This window comes from Buceros rhinoceros, unplaced genomic scaffold (genome assembly GCF_000710305.1).
Source record: "Buceros rhinoceros silvestris isolate BGI_N320 unplaced genomic scaffold, ASM71030v1 scaffold1515, whole genome shotgun sequence".
Classification (NCBI taxonomy): domain Eukaryota; kingdom Metazoa; phylum Chordata; class Aves; order Bucerotiformes; family Bucerotidae; genus Buceros; species Buceros rhinoceros.
This window is the reverse complement of record NW_010413215.1, coordinates 88,358-111,799: the sequence shown is the minus strand read 5'-3', so window position 1 is coordinate 111,799 and position 23,442 is coordinate 88,358. Positions and strand designations below refer to the sequence as shown.

Genomic DNA, 23,442 nt, shown 5'->3' with positions numbered 1-23,442 from the left:
GTGTGGTTTCTGGTCCTCTAACCAAAGGCAACTGCTCTGGCCTTCCCTTTTCTTCCCCTTCTTCACAGTGACGTATCTGAACAAGTTTGGTACGCTTCTCTTGACAGTAAACAACAGGTTTTTGGCTCATTTCAGTGGACAGTTACATCAAGTCCTCCCCCCCATATATTCCTTTGAAGGGTGGTTGCATATATTGCATTGAGGTGGAGATGACCTTGTACCATGTGACCTGTGTGAGCAATGCTTTTCTAAATACGTACTCTATTTTATGTGTCCCTTCGGAAAATAGCAGTGGAAAAAACACTGCATGGGAGTGCAAGACCTGTAGGTCCTGTGGATGTTCGGTTGTAAATAATGTAGTAGTTTCCTTTGCTTGGTTACATAGGGTGATGTCTACATAGAGCTTATTACTGAAGTGGGTGTTAGGTGGAACACCTGCTCCCAAATGTTTTTCACACTGTTGCTCTCCTTTGTCCCTTGTAGGTATGGAGAGTGCAATCACACTGTGGCAGTTCCTTTTGCAGTTGCTGCTAGACCAGAAACATGAGCACCTGATTTGCTGGACGTCTAATGATGGCGAGTTCAAGCTACTCAAGGCAGAAGAAGTGGCTAAGCTGTGGGGACTCAGAAAAAACAAAACTAATATGAATTATGACAAGCTGAGCCGAGCGCTCAGATACTATTATGACAAGGTAAATTTTGTTATTCTCATGCAGACTAAGAAAATAGAAACGTTACCATTTAATATCTCATGACTATGTGGAAGCTATTTGAAAGTTCCTCTAACTAGTTTTTACAACAGACAATAGTACTGAAGGCAATCACAGTGGAGGTAAGAGGGCAGCTAAAAGAGGCACACGAAAACACTGCACATCCCATTTCCTGAGGAGAGGGGAGGTTTTGGCCTAGGTTTACTCTTGCCGATGCTTTCATGTGTTGTGTGTTTGGCTACTCAATATTTTCTGTAGCTTTTGACAACAATAAAATAACTGTTGATAACGGAGAACTGTTTGATTATTATAGCCTGTGCAGGCTCTTCTGGAATGGAGGGAGGTGGTAGAAAGCAGTGACACTGCGATGCAGCAGAGTGGCATCTTCACCAGCAGGTATTGCCTGTATCAGGACAAGGAAAAGACAAACAACCTGACAGCATAGAGAGTGGGGTAGAGTTCTCACAGATTTCATGGGACATGTCTCTTGGAGCATAGATCTCATTGGTCAGTGGTTTAGCTAGTCTTGCCTGAGCTTTCTGGTAAATCTTATTGGGTCCTAATTCGTTAGCTGGAAGTACAACACTGAACATAACAACAGTTATGCCAGTGCAGTATTAGCTCAGCAGGATCTCTCTGTAACAATTCTCTTGTGAATGCTCAGTGTTTCTAAGAGTTTGGAAATTTTCCACTGTGTTGTTTCAGGACAAAAACTGTGTTATCTTCAACAGTAGCCTCCATTATACATTGCTATCATTTAATTAGCAGCAACGTATATGAGAGAGCAGTAATGTGATGCTTTACTGGATAAAAGTACAGAATAAGAGTAGCAAACAGAGGGGAAGGCAGCTGGTCTGATGGTGGGTGTCAAAACAGGGATATATTTGGGTCTCTTTGTCAAGGCAGTAGTCTCATGCTGAGCTCACCTCAGGTGAAGACCATATTTACTGTAGAATGTTAAATTTACTCCCACTTGGGAATTTACCTTCTGGGTATCTCGAGTTAAAATAATGGAACATGTTTTGGTAGGGGTTTCTTCATCCAATTTATCCATCCTTGCCACACCTACTGAATTTTGCCCCTCCTTCACAGATACACATGTTGAGATTTGATAGAACTAGTAAGACCCAAGGAGTCGGCCCAGTTTAGGCAGCAACCTTATGGAGAGCTGTGAGTATTTGTGTGCTCTCAGAAGCTGATGAGGGGCACGTAGTGTAGGCATGCACTTAGTGCGGAGCTATTGGCTGTTGAGAGCTCCACTTTCAAGCTCTTTATCTTAAACTGAAATCTGAAATAATAACATATTGAACATAATAATCTGGAATAATTTAAATCACTCAATTTGCTTCAGGTTTTCAGACATCATGAGCATGCCCACAGTCTAGAACAGGTTAGTAGAGGTTACTGGTATCTAGCACCTCTGAAAATAATATTTCTGTGTATAGTGGGAGTTCATAAGATAACTGACACTGGCGAAACTGTCTTTCACTTTGACATTTAGTCCTTGGTCTTATTCGTCAGCATGAAGCAAGGTGGCAATAGTACAACAGAGAATGCAGAAATGAGAACAGGGAGTGACTAGGATATGTATCAGATTGCTATAACCAGAAGATATTTGAAGGGAGTATCTCAGATGTGTCAAGATACTAGAAGGGAAAAATGGTAGCATACAAATATGGAGGTGCTCCATATGAATCTTGCATATTCACCTTCCTCCATTTTAGACTCCAGCAAATTCAAGAAGTTTCCAGATTGTTTCTCCAGCCTTTTTTGGATAAGCATTATCTAGTTTTTACTAATTAATACTATTTTTTTTCAGGATTAGTTCCCCTTAAGTGGGTATTTTTCAAAATAATCTGTCAAAATTAATAGGTTTTATTATGTCCTATATTTTTGAAGATTAAATATTAAAAATGAGGACTGTTACAGAGTTAGTATATTAAAAAGGGAAATTTCACATCCATGCTTATTTGTCTGTTCTTATCTTGATTTTCAGAAAAGGCAGGGAGATGAGATTATACAGTAATGCCAGTGTTCAGCACAGTTACAGCATGTTTGCTGCCTGCACAAGGCAGAGGACATTAGATGTTGTGACTGAACTGCGTTCAGAGCGCTGTTGTCATGTATAATTTGTAGAGCTCTAATTCTTGAAGGGCACAGTGGGTCTGGGTGCTATGCAGCCAGTCTAACACAGCAATCGCAAAAACATTAGCTGCTAATTAACTGTGCTCAATTTGCTGATCAGACTTTGCATTGCTCGCATTGGAATTTGGAAGGACCCCTTCTGTAAGAATTCTTTAGTTTCAGATTTAGAGCTGTAAAAGTTCTGCAGTGAAATGTTTTTTAGTATTTTGTCCACTAGAAGTCAGATTTTTCCACCTAACGTGTCTCAAAGGTGGCCTGGCTGAGAAGGAACAAAAGGATTCAGCAGCTGTGTCAAGCAGTTGGTGTGATGAAATCCCCTTCACTAAGTGCTGAAAAGGCTTCTGCTCAGCATGGGGAAGCTCGCCTACTTATGATTCCAACCCCTCTGATTATAAACCTGACTGGGATCAATGGAGACAGTGAATGGAGTGCCGGTGAACGAACAGCATATTCAGGCAGAGCCCAAATACAAAGTTAGTGGCTGAACAGAGAGTGCTTAAAAACAAGGGTCGAGGTATTTGTACCACCTGTCCCTTGAGATCTGTCTGATCTCTTCAAATCAATGGCATGGCTCCTCCCTTGAGGCTCCCCTTCTTTTATCTCGGAACCGTTTTTTTAACCCTTGTACTGTTTTCATTTGCCTCCCCATAGCACCCTGATCTCTTCAAATCAATGGCATGGCTCCTCCCTTGAGGCTCCCCTTCTTTTATCTCGGAACCGTTTTTTTAACTTGCCTCCCCATAGCACCCCCCCCCCCCCCCCGCCTTTGTCATCTGTTTTGCCTCTGCTCACACAGCATCTGCCAGAGGAATGGCTGTACAGTTTCTTCACCAGGGCTCTGGCTGCGGTGATCACTTGCTGTTCTTAGAGCTGCTTTCTTGGGCTGCGTCTTCTGTCTGCATATTTTATCTGGGTGTGCCGCAAGGATTTTGGCCATTTTTCCAGGACTTCTGCAGCCCAATGGAGGTCATATCTCCTAGATGGAAAGAAATATAAGCTCTTTCGTCCCCATGTATTTTGATGAGGGTTTGAACCCCAAACCAAACCCTGTTGTGACCCTAACAGCTATTGTTACTTAAATTGAAGGAGTGACTCATATAGCGGAAGGCAGTGGGAACTTCTCACTCTCTGTGTGGGTATGGTATGGTGTGTCCTGGTGGTTCCCAGGAGTGGAGAAAGGCAGATTATTAGGAGAGTGCAGAGGGACAGGGGAGCTTGCTGCACGTTTCGAAGTGTGAGAGGTACTGGTGTTAGATAGCAGATAATGAATCCCACTAGGCTAGCAAGGAGTGCTTATCAGTGGGGTCGGTCCTAAATGCTTCCTTTGCCTTCAGTTCAGTCTATGCTGCTTAGCGTGGAAAGGAGAGAGGTTGAGGAAAGAAGGACAGGCTCCTCAGTGTTCTTCTTTCCTTTCTGCAAAACAAAAGGGGAAGGACTGGTGAGGTGAAAGATCCTCTTGGACTTTTGCACTCCTCTTCCCCTGGACCATTCACTAATTTGTAGGATAAACCAAGAGCAGTCTAGACCTTGAGGTAGCATTAAGGAGCTTCTGAAATCCTTGTACCCTTCCTTGCTATTGGCAGTGATGGATATGTTGGCAACTGGATGTGCTGAGGCAAATGGGTTTTATGCTGAGCAAGTAGGATGAACATAGTGCTGGAGGCTGAGGAGTGGAAGCAGGAAGGTCAAGAGGGAGAACTCTGGAGATGACTTCGTTTGGGTTGTGGAGTTGCCAACAGGGATCTCTCTGTCTCTAACCCAAATGATCTGGCAGCACGTGAGTTTGAGGCAAAGGACTATGATTGTTTAGAAATGATGGATGGGCCTTCCTTTCTTGGGCTGCCCTCTGCTGCTGCTGCATACAGCTGACACTAATGGAACTACTGCTTCATGCTTTGTCTTTGAAATTATTCACCATAGAGGAATAAAAACTGATCACTGGATAAATGAAGGTTTATGAGCTCTGCCATGTGGCTTAGGGGGAACGCTGGCTTGTTAAAATTCATCATCTGGTTCATCTGAACTTAAAAGTAAATGAATTCCAGTACTGGAGAAAAATAACACAATTAGGACAAGTTCCTTAGCCTGGCTTTGAAAGCAGGCATGACATGCTGTGGAGGCTGATGGCTAGATTTACGTTAAATTCACACATAAAGCACCCGAGGAAATGTAGAGTGTGGTGTGTCTTGATTGTAATTTGCTACCATGATACCGGTTGCTAAAGGTTTGTAGATAAACTGAAGATTTTCCATTTCCTGTTTCATTTGTGACCTGCATTCCCCTCCCCTCTTTTTATTTAATGCATTTCCCCTGTTGCCTTAACAGAGCAGCAAAACAGATGACAGATAGCGTTGAGGAAAGGCGTACTGCACTCTACCTACCTACAGCCTGAGCAGCACGTCCGTCATTGTCACACACTTCTGCCGGTCAGAAATACCTTGTAATTCTTTCAGGCAAGGAAACCCTTCACATCTGTTCCCATGGAGAGTACTTTGGCTTGATGTGTAGTACTAAAATGCCTTTGTAAGAGGATTAGTAGGTTTCTTTTTGTTGAAGTTGCCCAATTACTTTGTTTTTCTGATAGCTGTACTGACAGATACCTTTGGAAGCCTCTAGAGGTTTCGGGACTACGAAAGGTCCCCATGAATATTTCAAGATGACACCACAAGAGGGAAGCTAGTGAGTTTTCCCCATGAGGGTTTTCTTTCTTTTTTTTTTTTTTTTTTTTTTTTTGAGGGGGGGGGGGGGAATCCAGGAAATTAAATTAAATGCAGATACCGACATTAATAGGATGTAACAGTTGTGGAAGTCAAGCCCTTAGATGTTAGGAAGTGCAAGAATCACGGTTCCCTGGGTAACGTTAATGTTTGCATGAGCTATGCTGCATCTGTAATTACACAGTCACATACTGTTGTGATGAGCAGCTATTCAATATTTTTGCATCCTCTCTGAACAGTGAGTGGCCCCAGGCTTTACTCAGTGAGTGCTATTCAGTTGGTCTTCTAAAGACAGAATAAATCATTTTAGTTTCAGTTAACGGGTGTCCGCTTGCTTAGATGGGTTGGCAGTATGATGTATAGTGTACGAATAATACCGGCTTCTTTGTGCTTGCTGCAGTGCGGGGGACAGAGCTGCTCAGGTGCTCTTAGGATTCAGAAGTGCCCATGACATTCCCTCCACTCCAGTAACAGGCCAGATCCAGTAGCCCGGTGACGAGATCCTATTTCTAATGCTCAAGTGTGGGTGGCAGTATGGATAATTGTTTTGGGAAGAAGGTCCCTTGTTTGGTGTGCTTACACAACTTCAGGATATAGTGACAATGGAAGTTATTATTTTACTTCTGGGAAGATCTCTTGAGTTACCTCAGGGGAAATAGAATATTACACTGAAACAATAGCGATATGATGGTGCTAGAGTACCAGCTATAGGTTTTGTAGTGGTACAGGTAAGAGGTGTTAAAAGGAAATACTTGATGGAGCATTAGAAAATAGTTTTACAGAGAATTGGAAGGAGTTTTTCAAGAGTAATGTGTGAAAGTCAAGGAAGCACTTGTCTGAAATGGCATGAAAGTGGTTCTTTCATGAGAGAGAGTGCTCTCCTTATGGAAAAATGGGAGTAAAGAATTTGATACTCAGTAAGAGGTGGTGGGTAGAGGAGAAAAGCCAAGAACCCCTCCGAAAGGGGTGACAAATAGTTTGTGTTTGATATGAGAGGAAAGGGACACTCAGCGAACTGCAGCAGAGAGAGCAGAGAACCTGGCCAAAAGTGCCCGTCAGAGGAATGCCCTTTGCCTTCCAGATGGAGCTGGGTGAGGAAAGACTGAAATCCAGCTAAATAAGAGCCTTGCTCTTCCAAAGGTGCATGACCTAGTGACACCTGTGCCTCCATAAAAAATGTCACAAAAGCTAGCTTCTACACACACAGTATAATAAACTTCAGTGCATGAAGTATGATGTTAACAGAATCTGCCTGCCTGCACATGCTGATGTGGACACACACCCTGGTTTTTGGAGTAAACCATGCAGCCACCTCCTGCCAGCCTATATACTTCAGATGTAGGAGTGTGAGCAGCCCTCTCTCTGGGTAGAGTTCCCCATAGCTGGAGGCAGCCCAGCTCCCTCCTCATAGAGTCCTGTGAGGAATGTGTAGCCTAAGTGTCCCTACATGTGTTTCATCCCTCCGTACGCTTTGAGCCAGGTGAACACAGGTGAACAGGAGTTAAGTTCAGCAGCTACAGCTCTGGTCCGTCTCCTTTCCTAAGCAGGGATGTTTAGTACCTACAGACAAGTTCATCCCGTTCTGCCACAAATTTCGAGATTTCAGGCACCCTGATTATAGGTCACTTCCCCAGGAGGAGGAAGAAAGTCCCAATCTGGTCTTCCTCGCCCTGAGACCACTCATTAGTCTGAAGTTCAACTAGGAACTGGGTCCCATGTCCCAGCTCAGTCTCCCGAGTGGCTCTTGTAGCCAGCAAACTTGATAGGTAACAGGTTTAAGCCAAGCCACTAAAATCCTCATGTCACACTGCTAGTCTAGTTACACCTTAGCTCTAAATGGCTCAAACAGGGAGTAAGAGTCAGATCTGATTAAAATAGAATGCAAACACATGATAGAAGAAACAATGTCTGAGTTGCACCAGTGCACAGGAAAACTGAGAGGAAAGAAAGCCAGAAGTCACGTGCTGTTGAGATGGGCAGACAGCTCCAGTGTATTTTGGGAGGGCTTCCAAAAGTACTACTGTATGTGCATAGCTGACGCACAAAAAAACCCAACCACATTATAGCCTGGTTTAAGCTGCAAGCGGAACCAGGCCATGGAGCCTTTGGCATCTAGCTTAGCCAGCTGGTCTGTGGAGAAGGGCTGGGGGGAGACCCATCCTTCCAGCTGGTGATTCAGAACACGTTGGGTAAGGCTGTTTTTGGAGGTGCTTATGAAGTGAGTGTCTGAAGTGATGTGGCGTGAATAAGCCTGAGCTCCCTAATGCGGCTGATGTCAGGCAGTGCTGTACCCAGTTTGTATAAGCAACTTTCAAAGCACTTTGCAGTGTGGGGTGGTCACGTTTGCTGTAGTCACTGTTTTATAGACTGGGGACAGAGAAGGAGAAGTGTAAAATGTTCAAGTGAGGAACAGTCAAGAAGCCAACAGAAGAAGGGCATTCCCACCTCCTTGCCCTCTTTCTAAATGTCAGAGAGTGCTGTCTCTTGATAAGACTGGGGGTTTTTTTGGTTTTTTTTACGCTGTTGGACTAGAGCCCCTGCTCCTGGCCTAGTTGCCTAGTTCTCCACTCCAGCAGCTGCACTGTCCCAGCAGCTGCCTTCCCTGGTAGTGCTGCCCCGGAGCTCCCTGCAGCCCTGGCTGGCAGGCACTAGCACTCATTGCAAGCCTGCTCATGAGGGAATTTACCTAGAAAATTTAAACAACAACAACAAAGGGCTAAAGGTGCACATATACTTACTGTCCTGTAAGTATATACTAAGCAGGTGGTCTAGTCTCCTTGCAAATGCAGTCTCCTTAATAGAAGGAAGCCTTCTTTGACCTTTCATACAGAGGGTGGAAAACCCCTGCTTGTCATGATGCCTGTCACTGTCTTCTGTGGTGTGAACCATCCTCCACAGCGCAGAGTGATTCTGACAGTTCACGGAGGTGATCTGTCAGAATAAGCTGCTTTATACCTTCACTTCGATTATTTGTCAAGAAAATTTAGAAAAGTCAGTGTCATTTCAGAGGCACTTAATTAATTTGCATCCTTATTTTCTCTTATATGCTGATGAAGATCTCCTCAGGCTCCACATTTAAGTGAAGCCTGCAAAGTGCTTGCAGGCACTGAGGGATCTGTGCTTGAATCCTTTTCATCTCCAGCCATCGTTAAGCAGTCCTTTGCTGCAGGCTTCCAGAGTCAGAGGAGTCACACTGAGAGACCTTCTTAAAATGTAACTATATTTAATAATAACCGAGGAAGTATAAACCCACCAGCCTGTTCGGTTTCTTTGTATAGCTCCGTTCCCCTGTTTCAAGCTTGCACCAGTGTAGAAGTGCCACCCTTAAATACATTCAGTCTTTCTCTGCTGGGAGTCACATTTTTCCAAGCAGGATCTCAGTTGTCAGTGCTTGATGTAACAATAACTCAGAGCTGCCAGGAGCAGAGGGGAGGTATTATTTTAAATTTAAAAATATATATTAAAAAAAGAAAATGGAATCCAGTTGGGGTCTTCCTTATCATGTGTGAGTAGTTTGGAGGCTTTGTCTTTTTCAGGAAGAATGCAACACTGAGAGTGCAAAAAGTGTGCGTCCATTCAACATTTACTGAATTGGCACCAAAAAAAATTAGGCCAAGCCCAAAGCCATGGGAATTAAAGCTCATGCAGACTGAAATCCTGTGGGATAACTTTATGTTCTGAAATTTGGAGGGCAAAAATAGGCATTGCAGGATCCGCCAGCTGCGTGGACATGTGTACAGTTTTAGTGTCTTTAGTCTGAGCTTGCTGAATCTAATTCTTCTCCTTGGTGCACTTCCCTGTTATCAGCTTGGGAAACAAGCTTCTTCATTTGTGCCACAGCTCCTGACCCGTGAAACAAAGCTACATCCCAGGGCTCTTTGTAGGATTAATTTTGTATTCAGGAAGGTGTCTGAATGAAATGCTAGGACATGTGGATAGATGAATTACAGAGTGTGGTAGCTCAACTGAAAGACAGAAGAGGTTCCTATACCCAAGTGCAGACTCTTCTTTCCCAAAATGAGCCTTGCTTTTGTGACAAAAAAAGATGTGGAGTGAACACTGCAAGCACCCACTTTATATAAATAGGGATGATGTTTGTATTGTATTATTTTTCTTTTTCTTTTTTTTTTTTTCCATTTTCAGTCAATTTAACAAATGTTTCTCCTACTGGTCTCAGAGGCTGTGGTACAATGAAAAACAAATTAGATTTTTAGGAATAATGTAAATATTTACATTCCCATTTGTACAGCAAAGTAAATGTCTGTTTGCAGAGTATGAGCTGGAGGTGCAGCAGACGTGCTGCAGTACAGGGAAGCTTCTCGGAAGGGGTTTTTCAGAGGTGACTAAAGGACAAAACTCTCCACCAGGGGCTTCAAGAAGAGATAAATCACCATGGAAATCTTAGGAAATATTGCTGCTTGTCTTCCACAGCACTTGGCTTAGGGTGATAAATGTTCCTGTCCTTTTCCTAGGCCATGTTAGCACCTGGTGCTGTAAAGTGCCTCTGCCAGGGGCTCACGTCACATCCTTGGGGATACCCTGCATTGTGTTAGAGCAGGCAGCAAGCTCAGGTTTGCAGGAAGAGAGCTAGGACTGGAAACGGGACCCTCATGAAATATTTCAGTTTCAGAGCAAATCAGATCTTTCCATAAAGGGGACACTTTTATTATGGCAGATATGAAGAAAAAAAAGAAATAGTTCTACAAACTATTGAGAGGTTTGGAGTTTTTTTCAATAATTAATTTCAATAGCTGATTTAGACTGATGAAAACATTCTGCCTGCACCAGTCAGTGTCCTGTACCTAATGCAAACCTTGGGATAGCACAGGGGATTCATCAGGACACAAGCATTTTTCCAGCCCATGCAAGTGACTGCATTCATCACAGACGTAGTTCATGACTGTTGAAAGAAGGACAGTGTCACCATCAGCCTGGGTGAGTCCTTCTGCACATGATCAGGAAGAGAGGGTAGATGAGAGCAGGGAGGCTGAGGCAGTGTCCCCTGCAGACATTCCCAGAGCATTTCATACTCTGCTGCGTAGCTGGTGTCAGTTTTGGGAGACATAAATGAAGGAGCTTGCTGTCACTGTGAAATGTAAACGGTGGCATGGCGCTAGTGTGCAATGTGGCCGCAATGCAAATTGTTTTTACTGGAAGGAAATTATTCTCAAGCTTCCTCAAGAACCAGGCGAGAGGAAGACAGTCCACCAGGAGGTCTTTATCACCTAGTAATGGTGATTTTGTTAGGCACCATGAGGAGCAGGGAGTGGTCTCCCTCTCTGAGCAGAGGTATGGGAATGAGCCAAGGATGAGCAATGTTAGGAGCCCCACTGAAATGACCTGCTCAGCTTGAGGAGGGAGCAGTGCATCCCTGCCCTTGTGAACCTCCTTATGCTTGCTGTACTCAGTGCTTCTAAAATGCTGATCTTTCTAGCATTTGCTTATGTATTTGCAGAATATCATCAAGAAAGTGATTGGACAAAAATTTGTGTACAAGTTTGTCTCCTTTCCTGAGATTTTAAAATTGGATCCACATGCAGTGGAGATCAGCAGAGAGAGCCTTTTGCTGCAGGACAGCGACTGTAAGATGCCTTCTGAGAGCAGGGATCAGCACAAGCACAGCTTGTCAGCACTGAAAAGCACAAGCCGTAATGAATATATCCACTCTGGCCTGTACTCTTCTTTCACTATCAACTCTCTGCAGAACCAGCCAGACCCTTACAAGCCAATCAAAACAGAAAAACTGGAAGAGAAGTCAGAAGGAAACACACCAGTTGAAGAAGTTCGGACTGTCATAAGATTTGTGACAAACAAAACAGACAAACACGTTATGAGGCCCATGGTGTCGTTGCCTTCCACTTCCGAAACAGCAGCTGCCTCTGCTTTTCTCAGCTCGTCGGTATCAGCTAAAATATCTTCCTTAATGCTACCTAACAGTGCCAGCATTTCATCTCCATCGTCATCTTCCTCCCGGTCCCCATCTCTGTCTCCCACCTCACCCCTCCCTGCAGAACACAGGAGCTTCTTCCTTGAGTCCAGTTGCCACGACTCAGATTCCCTTGAGCCTCTGAACCTCTCCTCAGGCTCCAAGGCAAAATCTTCATCTCTCCCCCCAAAGGCTAAAAAACCCAAAGGCTTGGAAATCTCCGCCCCACCCATGGTTCTCTCCAGCACAGACATCGGTTCCATCGCCCTCAACAGCCCCGCGCTTCCTTCGGGATCCCTGACTCCAGCTTTTTTCACTGCACAGGTAAGACCCGCCTGTCTCCTCTACTCTTGCTTTAGCCAGATATTCCCTCCGTGTGTCCAAGAGCGTTAGTTCTGTGGGTCTATAATCATCTGATGGAAAAAAACCCCAACATATGGTGAAGAGGGAAATGTAACAGAGGTCTGAACAAAGGGTGGAAAGTAGGTTCCTCTTGGAGTTCCTACGTGAGTGTGGGAAAAGCCATCACGGTTCACAGACTGCCTGGAAGGGTGATGGGACGGGCAGCCATTAGTTAACGTGAGTGACTTGCTTATCAGTTCAAACCAGCCTTCAGGTCTATAAAACAAGCAGGAAAAGGCCAACAAGAAAAACACAGAGGTTTTGTAAGTTGCAACTTGAGTATGTGCGTTGGGGGATGCTTGGTTAGATTTCTCCATTAGATGTTGTATCCATTTAAACAGTGTGACCTTTTCATTAGTTTTTTGAATACAGAGCAACGTAAGTGGTTTCTAAGACAAGGCTCTCAGGCCAGTTTCCATTTCCAAAGTTTTACAGATCCACAGAGTCATTGCCAGAGCTTCCTTTCAACAAAGACCTACTGAGTAACCAGTTTATTTTGGTTTTTTAATCACATATTTTTTGTAATGTCAATGGCAAGCTTTCACTCTCAAGCAAGCCTACGAAAAAAATTCAGCACTTCAGAGAAGAGGAAAATCACGTAGATCATGACCTGTGTGTTCATCAGTGAGTTTTGTTGTATGCTACCACTTCAAAATTAGACAAAAAATTCAAGAGTAAATTATCACAATGGGGGACAGCCCCTAATATCCCCCCTCCCCTGAAATAACAGTTGATGCAGATACCAGCATTGAATGAAACAAACTGAACAGTAAATAAATAAATACAAAGGTGTGTGGTACAACCTCCCTTTCACTTCAAGCTGTCGGGGGTCACGTGGTATCCAGAATCCCCTTACTGCTCGCCTGATGATGCCTGCGGTGCAGATGGATGTGAGCTGTCTCTGAGCTGGCTGTGGGCAGCACCACGTGCCTGCACGGCAGGAAGGCCCAGCAGAGGTGAGAGTGTTGGCAAGTGCTCTTGGCCAGCACAGCACTTGGTCTTACTGAACTTTTCAGCTGGCTGCAGAGCAGGTTTTGTGCAAAGCCATTGCAGTTCAGCTGCACCTGTCAGCCACCGAGATGCAAAGTTTTGTCGCAAAGAAACAGGGCTTTGTGGGCTGTTACCTGTCGTTTTTGACACCATAAAGCCTCTAAGTGAAGTTATGTTTGGCAAGAAGAACGGAAGTGTGGCGAACCAAAACTGAGGTGCACTGACAGACTCTTAGAAGCTCTAACTGTGGTACAACCACAGTGTTTTGCTGGTAGGGAGCAAATCTGACAAATCGATCAGATTGGGTGGCAACCAGGCACAGTGACAGCAAGAATTATTACAAGGTTGCTTTAACCTACTGCTGCCCCCAAACTCAGTATGAACACAGATTTCTTTCCTCTTTTTGTAATTTATTATTTGAACATTTAATTTTCTCATTCATCCATTAGCTGCTGTAATTACTGCCGCTGAAAGACGTGGAAGGGAATTACGTAGATGACCGTGGCCCTCCTTTAGCAGGATGACTAGCTGAGGCTGTAATGACTGTTACCCAACTTAATGCCATTACAGATGGTTTTTTTACAGGTCATCTTAACACAAAGAGACAGATGGCACCTATGTGGGGTAGTTCTTGGGACCATTTATTTAAACTTCTGGCTATACAGTGACACAGCTTTTTTCCTCTATTCCTTGTGTTTCTGGTGTGGATACGAAGCCCTCTGCATCCTAAATGATGACCTAGTGAATATAAAATAAAAACTATACAGCAGCTGTGTTCAGATAAGTGTAATATCACAATGCAAAATAACTAAAGCCATAATTTAGGCTGGAAATCTGCAGTTCATCCCATTATCCTAGGAAAAGCATGCGTCATACCTCAAGTGATCTCTGGTTTATGAGATCCCAATGGCAGTTGGGTGCAGAACAGTATGTCAGGCACCACTTCCTGCTGCAGGAGCGACGTGGGTTTGGAGAAGGTCCTGCTGCCTCGGAGGGTGTTGCCATTATACCTGCCAGTCATGAGGAATACCCTTGGGTGGAGCCCTGTGAAAGGGCATGTGACAGGCACAACCAGTTTCAGAACAGACAAATGGGTTTGAAGATGTCAGTGCATACTTTGGTGAAAAACTGTCAGCTTTCAATTTGGTTAGCTTCCAAGAGAGATACTTAGATTTTGTTCAGTACTTGCCTCTTTTACGGATTACTTATGCTTGTTATGTTTGTTGGCTTTTCCTTGGCCAATGTGGATATATAATTTTGACTCACTCTTTTTCTTCAGGCTTCTACTTTAACATTTTTAACATGTACAACATGCTGTTTCCTTACGGACAAAGTAGCGGGCCTGCAGCCAGCACGTGTGTGGTCTGTATTGTATCGACACACACCATCCACTTGCCTAATGACCTGAGAAGTGAAGTACGTGTGACAGCACTTGTCTGATACCTGACAGCTAGAAGTGACAAGAATGAGTGCACTTACACACATTCTTTGTCAGAGAAGTCAGGAGCCAGGAGCGTCGTTGCTTAACATAACCCTCTCTGTGCAATAATTCACATTGTTCCCATGCTTAGATTATGATGACGCTTTTAAGTAAGAACTTCCCACTGGGTTCCACATCTAATACCAGATGTACAGCTGCCCGAGGGCAGAAAATGAAGTGACACATCAATTTCCACATGTAATTTAAGCATAGCCCATGGTGTGGTGGTGTTTACACTTAACGTTTCCTCTGGTGGTGTTGGTGCTTGGCTGATGGTGATACTGAGAGCAAGCCTGGGAGGCCCTGTGCTCTTCCCGCATTAAATATTAACAGATTTGGAGGCTTCCTTTGGCTGGCTTTTGGCTCTGGAAGAACTTGCAGGCATTGGTGTTCTGATCATCAGAGGACACGAGCTTTTGCTTTGCGCTGTTGTTAGGCATGGTAACATGCTTCCAGAGATGAATGGAGAAGAGCTTAGTTTCAAATCTCCTCTCTCTCTGAAGACTTGCTCTGGCTTTATCTAGGTAGGAATAAACACCTCCGAGTTTTTATTTTTTTCAGCAGACCCTCTCAAGAACTGCATTTTTAGTTTTGGATACCTGCACCTTCTTAGAGTAAAAGCAAAGGTCATTGGAGCTCTTAGTACAGTTGGCACAATACTGTGTCTTTAGTCAAATGTTGTTGGGTCTTGCTGCTTACACCTTTGGTTTTAAGGTTAGCAGGCTCTTCTTTAAGTAGATCTTCTAGTGTTTATCCTGACCTAACTTGGCGTGTTCTTTGTCAGTCTCGTAAATCCCCATCAACAGCCTGTGGAGCATCACCTTGTAGTGCGCACAGGAAAGGTGCTCTCAGTGGTACTGATGCTGCTGATGTTTCCCTGCTCTGTGAAAGTCCCATGGTCCTGGGAAGAGGGCGTTCACAAGTGCCTGCTTGTCAAGTATTTTTTTCTCAGATATCTTGACAAAACCTGTTACTTGATGAGATTAAGACGCGGGTTTTGTCCTTGCCAGGCCTCCAACCACTCTTTGCCCTTTTTGTCGGTGTCCAAGTACATCCAAAACCTGACCTTGCTGGTACTCCTGTGACCACCCTACCTGCTGTTTTACTGCATGAACACCTTTCGCTTTCCCAGCAATACCACATTTGTTACTCCTTGGGACATACATAACTGTGGTTTCTTCCACAAGATTTGGTGTTCCTGATACACCTCCTTCAGCACAAGGGAGATACCAGTATCCTTTCCCTTCACATTTCTCCATGAAATGTGAATCTCTTTTGAGATTCCTTAGAGAAATTGTGCCCTTCAAGAACAGCCAAGCTATTTGTATTAAACAGCCTTTCAGACACCTTGGGACAGAATCACTGGGAGGATCTTAATATTTGCCATGCCTTGTCTCTCCTGTCTCTTCTGCTGGTATTAAACTAATTGTTTGACTCTGATGTGAACTACAGTGCAAGCAGGTCTGTGCTCCTGTGCACTTGCGCGGAGGCTCAACCACCACAGCTGAGCCCTCAGGCACTGCTCTGCAAATAATATGTCCAACATATTTGAAAATCCACACAACCTGTGGTACGTGCCTTCCTGAGCCTGCTCGCCCCACAGTCCTGGCAGTGGTGACGTGACAGCCTGCGGTGTCAGCGTTAAGTGAGACCCCCCAGTTGCAGTTGCTGTATGTGGGAGTTTGTATTTCTGGCCTGGTGGGAAGCTAGCAGGAACCAGAATGCATGACGTGCTGGTTACTAGGGGAGATGCTCCTTATCTTCTATCTTTTTCTGTATTTTAAACTCTGGACAAATGATGCCCCAGTTTAGAAGAGCACTAAGGCACTTGTCCTACCTGGCAAAACACATTCTGACTTCGAAGTGTGCACTCAGATTCCATTAACTGCTTTGCTAAATGGGACTGATACTGATAATTGGCATCAAGATTACTGGTGAGATGATGTTAACTCATTATGCCAAATGCTTTGTTCAAAACTGTCACATCGCTTTCATGTTCTTTCTTGGAAAGATGAAAGTTACTCTGGATACAGAATAATTCATGTGATTCTTCCTTTGAATGGATTTGCATGTGCTTTAACTGTGCCTCCCCTCCAACTGTACTTGAGAAGTGCCAAGAGCGTTCCCAGCAATCCTGGTGTGCCATGGCACTGGAAGAAGCTATCTCCAAGTTAGGAAAAGCCTAGGATTCTCAGTTCTTGCCATTTTGGGTCTTTTCAAACAACTAGCTGTGCTCTCTGCTGTCCCTCTGGGCTCCCAACCTGTACACCTGCCTCTCGCTGCATCAGCCTGAGCACTGCCAGGTTCAACTTCCATTTTGAAGAGGTGCCATCAGAGGACTGAACTTCAAAGGCTGGCAGTGACTCTTTTGGCTGCAAACACAATTGTATTAATGCTTCAAAAGCTGCAGCAGTTCAAGCAATTGCTGTCCTTCAAAAGGTAAAAAATTACTCCGAAGGAGACTAGGCTGTGTTCGCAGACATGGGGGCACGTGTGGCATCTTACACAGTCGCGTGAGTGTAGTTCAGACAAACAGTAACTGCGCTGTGCTTCTCCTTGAGCAAACTGCAATAAAAATGAGATCAGTTCGTCTGTGAAGGAATGTTAAATGTGCGGCTATGCAGCACTGACCTCTGCAGGGACAGGATGTAGGGCCGGAGGGGCAGCTGCTGCGGGCCGGTGTACTCTGCGGGCTGTATGTCTGAGTTCCCTGGGAAAAACAGCCAGTAGATGAAGTGTAAGGCTTTATGGGTTGTGACTGCTGTATGGAGCTGGAACTCCCGAATCATGGTTTGTTTTTGTTTCTGTATTGCAGACCCCAAATGGATTATTGCTGACCCCAAGCCCGCTGCTGTCTAGCATTCATTTCTGGAGCAGCCTCAGTCCTGTTGCTCCTCTGAGTCCTGCCAGGCTGCAGGGACCAAACACTCTGTTCCAGGTAGGTCTTTCCAATTCACAGGTTTAATTTCTGAGAGGGCACACGTGGAAGGGACAGCAGGGGAACATCTCCTCACATCGCTCTGCAGCTTTTTAAATAGTTTAAGAAAACATGGGAGTTGACAGGCACTTTAAAAGATGCTGCTTACTCTTTAAACACTTGCCAGCATAGTCAGAACTCACAGGGTAGTGTCTACTGCAGCAAGCACGTACATTCTGTACAGAGGAAACAGAAATAAATGCTGGAACCCAGTAAGGGTAGGGAACTGAGCTCTTGGAGCTTCAGGAAGAGAGTGCAGACCAGTCAGGGACCAGCCAGGAGAGTAGTGGAACACGGATGCTGAGAAAACCAAGACCAGTTTGGGTCTCGCACAGTTAGGTGGGTGTAAGCTCATCCTTCTGTCTTAATGAGCTACTTCTCACTAAGCAAGACAGGGCATAGCTGTATTTACAGTAAAGTCACAGCTGAGTTTACTGTAAGGGTACTCTGGACCTGAAGGCTCCATTTCCAATTCTGCAAATTATCCGTGTGTCCTCAACCAAGTTACTTCATACCTCTGAGCACGACCTCCTCGTATGTAACACAGAGAAAGGCAGCATTTTCCCCCCTCTCTCCTGGGTACTGGGAGAGTAAAAATCTTGAAGTTTTATAGAGCCATGGTAAATACAAAAGTTATTAAGTAAACCACGATGGTCACAGCACTCAGCTGCAGCATTTGCTCGAGGCTTAGGGAGAGGGTGGTGAGGATGGTATCAGCAGCTCCAGCTGTAGCTGCTGCAAAACTGCCAAATCAGTAAGTCACAGAAGAAATTAGGCTGATCAGCTGATTGGCAAGAAGCACAAGAAGCTGATGGCTATCCAAGCAGCTGAAGAATGCAGGGAGAGGCCTGGAATGAACTCCCCAACTGCTCTGGAGAGCCAGCACTAACAGAGGGGCAGCTACTAAACAGGGACCCTGTCTTAGTCTCTAAACCTTCAGGGAGACTGACTGCCCAACTACAGGGCTGGGCTTTAATTCAAGTGCTCTGCTCCTTAATGGGGTATTAAGTCCCACCTCCAGTGGAACAGCTGAGTGGGAGCTCTAGGGCCCCTTAACTTGTGTTTCAGATAGATAGATAAACTCATTTATCCCTTAGTTTTGCACGAGTGGTTAAAAACAGCCGGACACGTAATTTGAGAGGGAAGAGTCTGTGCCATGGCTGGAATGAGCTTGTACAGACATATGCTGGCCACCCCCTGCGGGAACTGACAGCAGGGAGTGGCCTTGGCTCTCTCCTGCGAGACCCAAAGGGCCTTATAAATGATGTTTGATTCAGGCAAAGGCCACAATGACAAGTCTGTAGAGCACAAAGCTTTATTTTAATAGCAAATAGGAAATGACAAACCACAGCTGAAGCCTAGCCAGCCCCACTGAGAACTGCTGGTCATCCCATGTAGGAGCCAGGGCAGAGCTCTCCCCGGGCTGCCTGCACAAGCCAGATAAGTCAGGGAATGGAGGAAAGGGTTGGAGCTGCTTCACGAATTCGTTTTGCTTCCACCTGGTCATTCCCACTGGGAGCTGAAAGAACATGTGGTTATTGTTGGAGTCAAAATCCTGCCAGCAGCTGGAGGCCAGCGCAGCTCTGCAGATGCTTGCCTGCCTGTGCACCCTTGCCTCTGGCGTGCACAGAAGAGCAACTGGGTTCCTGTATTTCTTTTTCTTTCAGGTGTGTGCTGCTTTTCACACTAGCACTATGCTTGGCACTGCCTACAGATTTTTAGTACATCTTCCCATAGTATGAGGACCAAGGTGGGAGCCACCCACATCCACAGTCCCACTAAGCCCAGAGCACACGTATGGCAAAGCATGGTGCCCAGGAGCAGCCTGTTCTGGCAGTGCTGGACACAGCTACGTGCATACTCCCTCACAGAGCACGTGGGTGTTTGTTTTATTAACTGGTAAAAACTCTCCTTCAGTGTTTATAAGGTGAAAGCAGCTCCATACACGTACACCTAGGCACCCTTACACAGCCTGGGTAGAACACCACTGAAATCTGCAGTCTGTTTCCTTGATATACTGACCTACCTTGAAGCACATTGCTGTGTAATTAAACTTATTTTGTTGTCTGAAATTACCATGTAACTGGAACAGCGGTTCCAGTATTGGTTAATTTAAGAAAATGCAGCCAAACCTAAGGACTATGAAGATAACTTGGAGTAAAAGTGCGAAGTGAATTAAGTATATTTTCTTTGTTCCTACTGCATAGATGAGAGCACTGAGAGGGGGTAGTCAGCTCCCACATCCCCACTGTATGGAGGCGTATGAATAAAAAGCTCTGTCCTGGCCCCAGAAGTACAGAGACAACAGGAAGAACAACAAGAGAACTGTGTTGGGGTAGAGACCAGGGGAAGGATGAAACCGTGACGTTAGCAGCCTTTACATCTTGGGTTGTCGTGCCAGCATGCCACTCACCTCAAAAGACCCCAAAAATCAACACAACCCTCTTCTTGTTGGCTTTAGAAAGCACATGAAACACATTGTGATATATATGTAATATACATGTCTCGCTTCAGAAACTGAGACTAGAAAAGCAAGAGTTTGTAAGCAAGTTCTGTGTTTTAATGAATCTTGGCAGAAGCAACAGAATCATTTCCTGAAGTTTGGATTGGTTAAAATAGAGGTTTAGAATCACAAGGTGCTTTGGGTTGAAGGTCATCTAGTCCCAACCGCCTCCTGCAGTGAGCAGGGACATCTTCAACTAGATCAGGTTGCCCAGAGAGGTGGTAGAAGCCCCAGCCCTGGAAACATTCCAGGTTAGGCTGGATGGGGCTCTGGACAACCTGTGCCAGTGTTTCACCATCCTCATGGTAAAAAAAGCTCTTCCTTATGTCTTGCCTAAATCTCCCTTCTTTTAATTTAAAACCATAACCTGTTGGAACAGGCCCTGCTAAAAAGACTGGCCCCATCTTTCTTATAGGCTCCCCTTAAGTACTGAAAGGTCTCCCCGGAGCCTTCTCTCCTCCAGGCTGAACAACCCCACCTCTCTCAGCCTGTCCTCATAGCAGAGGTGCTCCATCCCCCTCATCATTTCTGTGGCCCTCCTCTGGACCCTCTCCAACAGGTTCATGTCCTTCTTGTGCTGAGGACTCCAGAGCTGGACACAGGACTCCAGGTGGGGTCTCACCAGAGCGGAGCACAGCAGCAGAATCACCTGTCTGAACCAGCTGGCTATGCTTCTTTTGAAACAGCCCAAGATACCATTGGCTTTCTGGGTATCCAGAGCGCACATTGCCTGCTCATGTCCAGCCTTTCATCCACCAGTACCACCAAGTCCTTCTCCGCAGGGCTGCTCTCCATCACATCATCCCCCAGACTGTATCGCTCAGTCCTGGCCATACCAGGAGCGTGGCGCCAGGCTCCCGCAGCACCTGCTGAGCCTGTGCTGCTCATAGTGATTTTCAACTGAACATTGGACGAGCTGTCCTTAACTAACATCTTAGTGAAAGAGTAATCCTGCTATAAGCAGATTATGTGCATGTGTAGAGATTGGTTCCACCACAGCTGGCTGTTGCGGGACTGATCTGGTAAGGGGTGAGATGCACCACGCACTTGAAGTCAGGAGCTCTGTTCCTCAGCTCAGTCTTTCTCCAGCCAACAGAAACCCTGTGAGGCTGGTGGAACCAGGCCTCCAGGCCAGATCGGTATCTACTGCTGGGATAATTCCCACCTCATGCTGCAGCAAGTTTATTCCACCTACTTGCTTTGTTTTTTCTCGGGTCAGATGTTAAGAACTAGTCAATACACGTCACTGCAGGCAGGCTACAGTCAGGACACTGCCATGAACTAGGAATATTCAGCTTATGTATTGAATTAGTATGTTTTGGATGGTGTTTCACAAGTAGGCGGCTAATACTAAATTACAGAGTATTCTGCTTCACATGCTGATGATCTGGCGTACCTGGTTAACAGCCCTTAGTGAATACAGAGGGAATCTGTAATTACTTGAGAGTAATTAGCCCCAGTTTTGTATTCACAATTGCACCTTTTCTGCCCTAAAAGTAGATCTCATCTTTAATTTTTGTAGAGCTTTTTCCTGCTTAGCTTTTACAAAGGGCATGGATTTGAATTAGTGTTTTGTAGATTGAAACACATTTTTGGAAGCAGAATGGGTGGCAAGCATTGCTCTGTAGTATTCGCTTTCCCAGGGTGATGATAGATGTATCGCTACGTGAACTTTTATATAAAATACAGCCATTAGTAGTTTACACATCCCTGTGCCTTTAAAGTGACTCGGGTTTCACCCTCTACTTGACATTCCTAATGGCTGGTGCAGGCATTTGGTGTCTCCCTCATCGTACTGAAATGACAAGTCTTGAAAACATCTGGAGTTGGCTGCTAATGCTCAGTGCATGTGCTTCTGGGCTGAATGCTTTGCGATAAAGAGTAATTTTTACCTTTTGGCCTCTTACAGTTTCCAACTCTGCTAAATGGTCACATACCAGTGCCACTCCCCAGTCTGGATGGAGCCTCTTCTCCAGTACTGCTTTCTCCAAACGCTCAGAAATCCTGATGACGCCTCATCGCGCCAAGGACTTGTTGGCGGATTTAACACTTCATTCCTACGGGCTAGTTTTTCCTATGTCATGAGAAGGACATTGTGAAACCCTCTGTTACTTTGGTTTGCACTTTTCATTACATGGATAATCTACTTTTATTATGTTAGCATTTTTAAACAGTGTTTATATATAAAAGTATATATAAATCTGTTTTGCATTAAATGAATTATAATTTTTTTTAATATCATAGCTCTCAAGTGTTGAACACTTCTGTTGTTGAAGTACTTTTCCTAATGGATTGCAACAATGTATCTAATAAGGATGTGAAGCTTCTTTTTAATCCCCTTTTCTGCATATTATGCATTGTGCTTATGTAAACTATAACCGGCTGTGCCTTCCTTTTGCATAATGTCATGTAAATGATTTATATATTTTCTAGTATTAAGATAAAAAGTTGAAAGAAAAGACTAGTATTGAACAGCCCTATGGTAGTTATTTCAGTATTTTCTCCACGGATAGGCCGTATGATGCAGTGTATTCACGTTAACTTTGTATTACGTGCTTTCAAATTGTATAAAAATAGCCTTATAATTTTTCTTTGCTGAAGTGAAAATCATAATCAACGTTAACAGTCAGGAGACGCATTTAGGAGTAACAAAACCACATGTACGCCCAAGTTCTTCTGTGGAGTTGCAGTGGGGAGGAACTGGGCTGCATATATTCATGAGACACTTCCAGCATTTGAGATTACTTCTGTAGAAGAGGAGACGTTGCTCAGGATTTGGCATATATTTCTTACAGTCTGTCAACAAACATCGCAGCTGGAAAGACTGCGAGTAATCTCTGTCCACCCAGGGAATGAGGATCATTCCCAGCAGAGACTTTCCAGGTGCTGTGTTGAGTTGTGCCAAGTGCCTTCTACTATTTCCCTGGAAAGCTATTCTAGCTACTGCAGCTCAGAAGGTCAAACTTCCCCTTCCCCCAAAGCTGGAGAAGTTACAGGACTGTAAATTAATGCCTGGTGCTTGTGAAGAGGCACACTGTACATGTGGGATGTTTATGTATAAACACCTGGATTCTGGATTAAAAACCAGCACCGTGTGTACTGTATACTTGCAGCCTGAACTTAACTGGGTATGTCCTCTACCTTCAGGTGATGGCTTAGTCATCTAAATGCCAGGTTCGGATTAGGCTAGACTCCCTGGCACCACGGCTTCTAATCTTGGCAGGGCTGATGCCAATCTTCAGTTCTCTGAGGTGGCTAAGCAGGGTTGAATGCAGCTTTACCATGAAGGTTTTTCAGAGGAGACCTTCAAAAACCAAACCAAAATCGGAAGCCTCTTTGCTACAGGTCATTAGAGCTTCTGCTCTGCTTTATGGCCATGCAGCTGGCCAAAATTCCATTCTTTTTGAAATTCATGCAGTGAGTTGTCTGCTGATTTTCTGCTTGGATGCATTTCAGTGATGTGTGTAGTTAATTGTAAAGTGCTTTTGGATCCTTCAACCTGAAAGGTGCTAAATAAACATTTTATTAATGGAGTTCTGATGTTGGAAAGCCATTTTTGGGGCAAAGGCAGTCTGACAAAAGACAGCAGCAG

At 44.7% G+C, this 23,442-nt stretch overlaps 1 protein-coding gene across 1 annotated transcript; it reads left to right on the top strand.

Moving 5' to 3' along the window:
- Positions 1-482: 482 nt before the first annotated feature.
- Positions 483-23,381, top strand: ELK3 (ELK3, ETS-domain protein (SRF accessory protein 2)). The gene is made up of 4 exons (XM_010136627.1): positions 483-692; positions 11,028-11,822; positions 17,186-17,308; positions 21,760-23,381. Exons 1-4 carry the CDS (start codon positions 486-488, stop codon positions 21,856-21,858), a joined length of 1,224 nt encoding a protein of 407 aa, XP_010134929.1. The 5' UTR covers positions 483-485; the 3' UTR covers positions 21,859-23,381.
- The last annotated feature ends 61 nt before the right edge of the window (positions 23,382-23,442 follow it).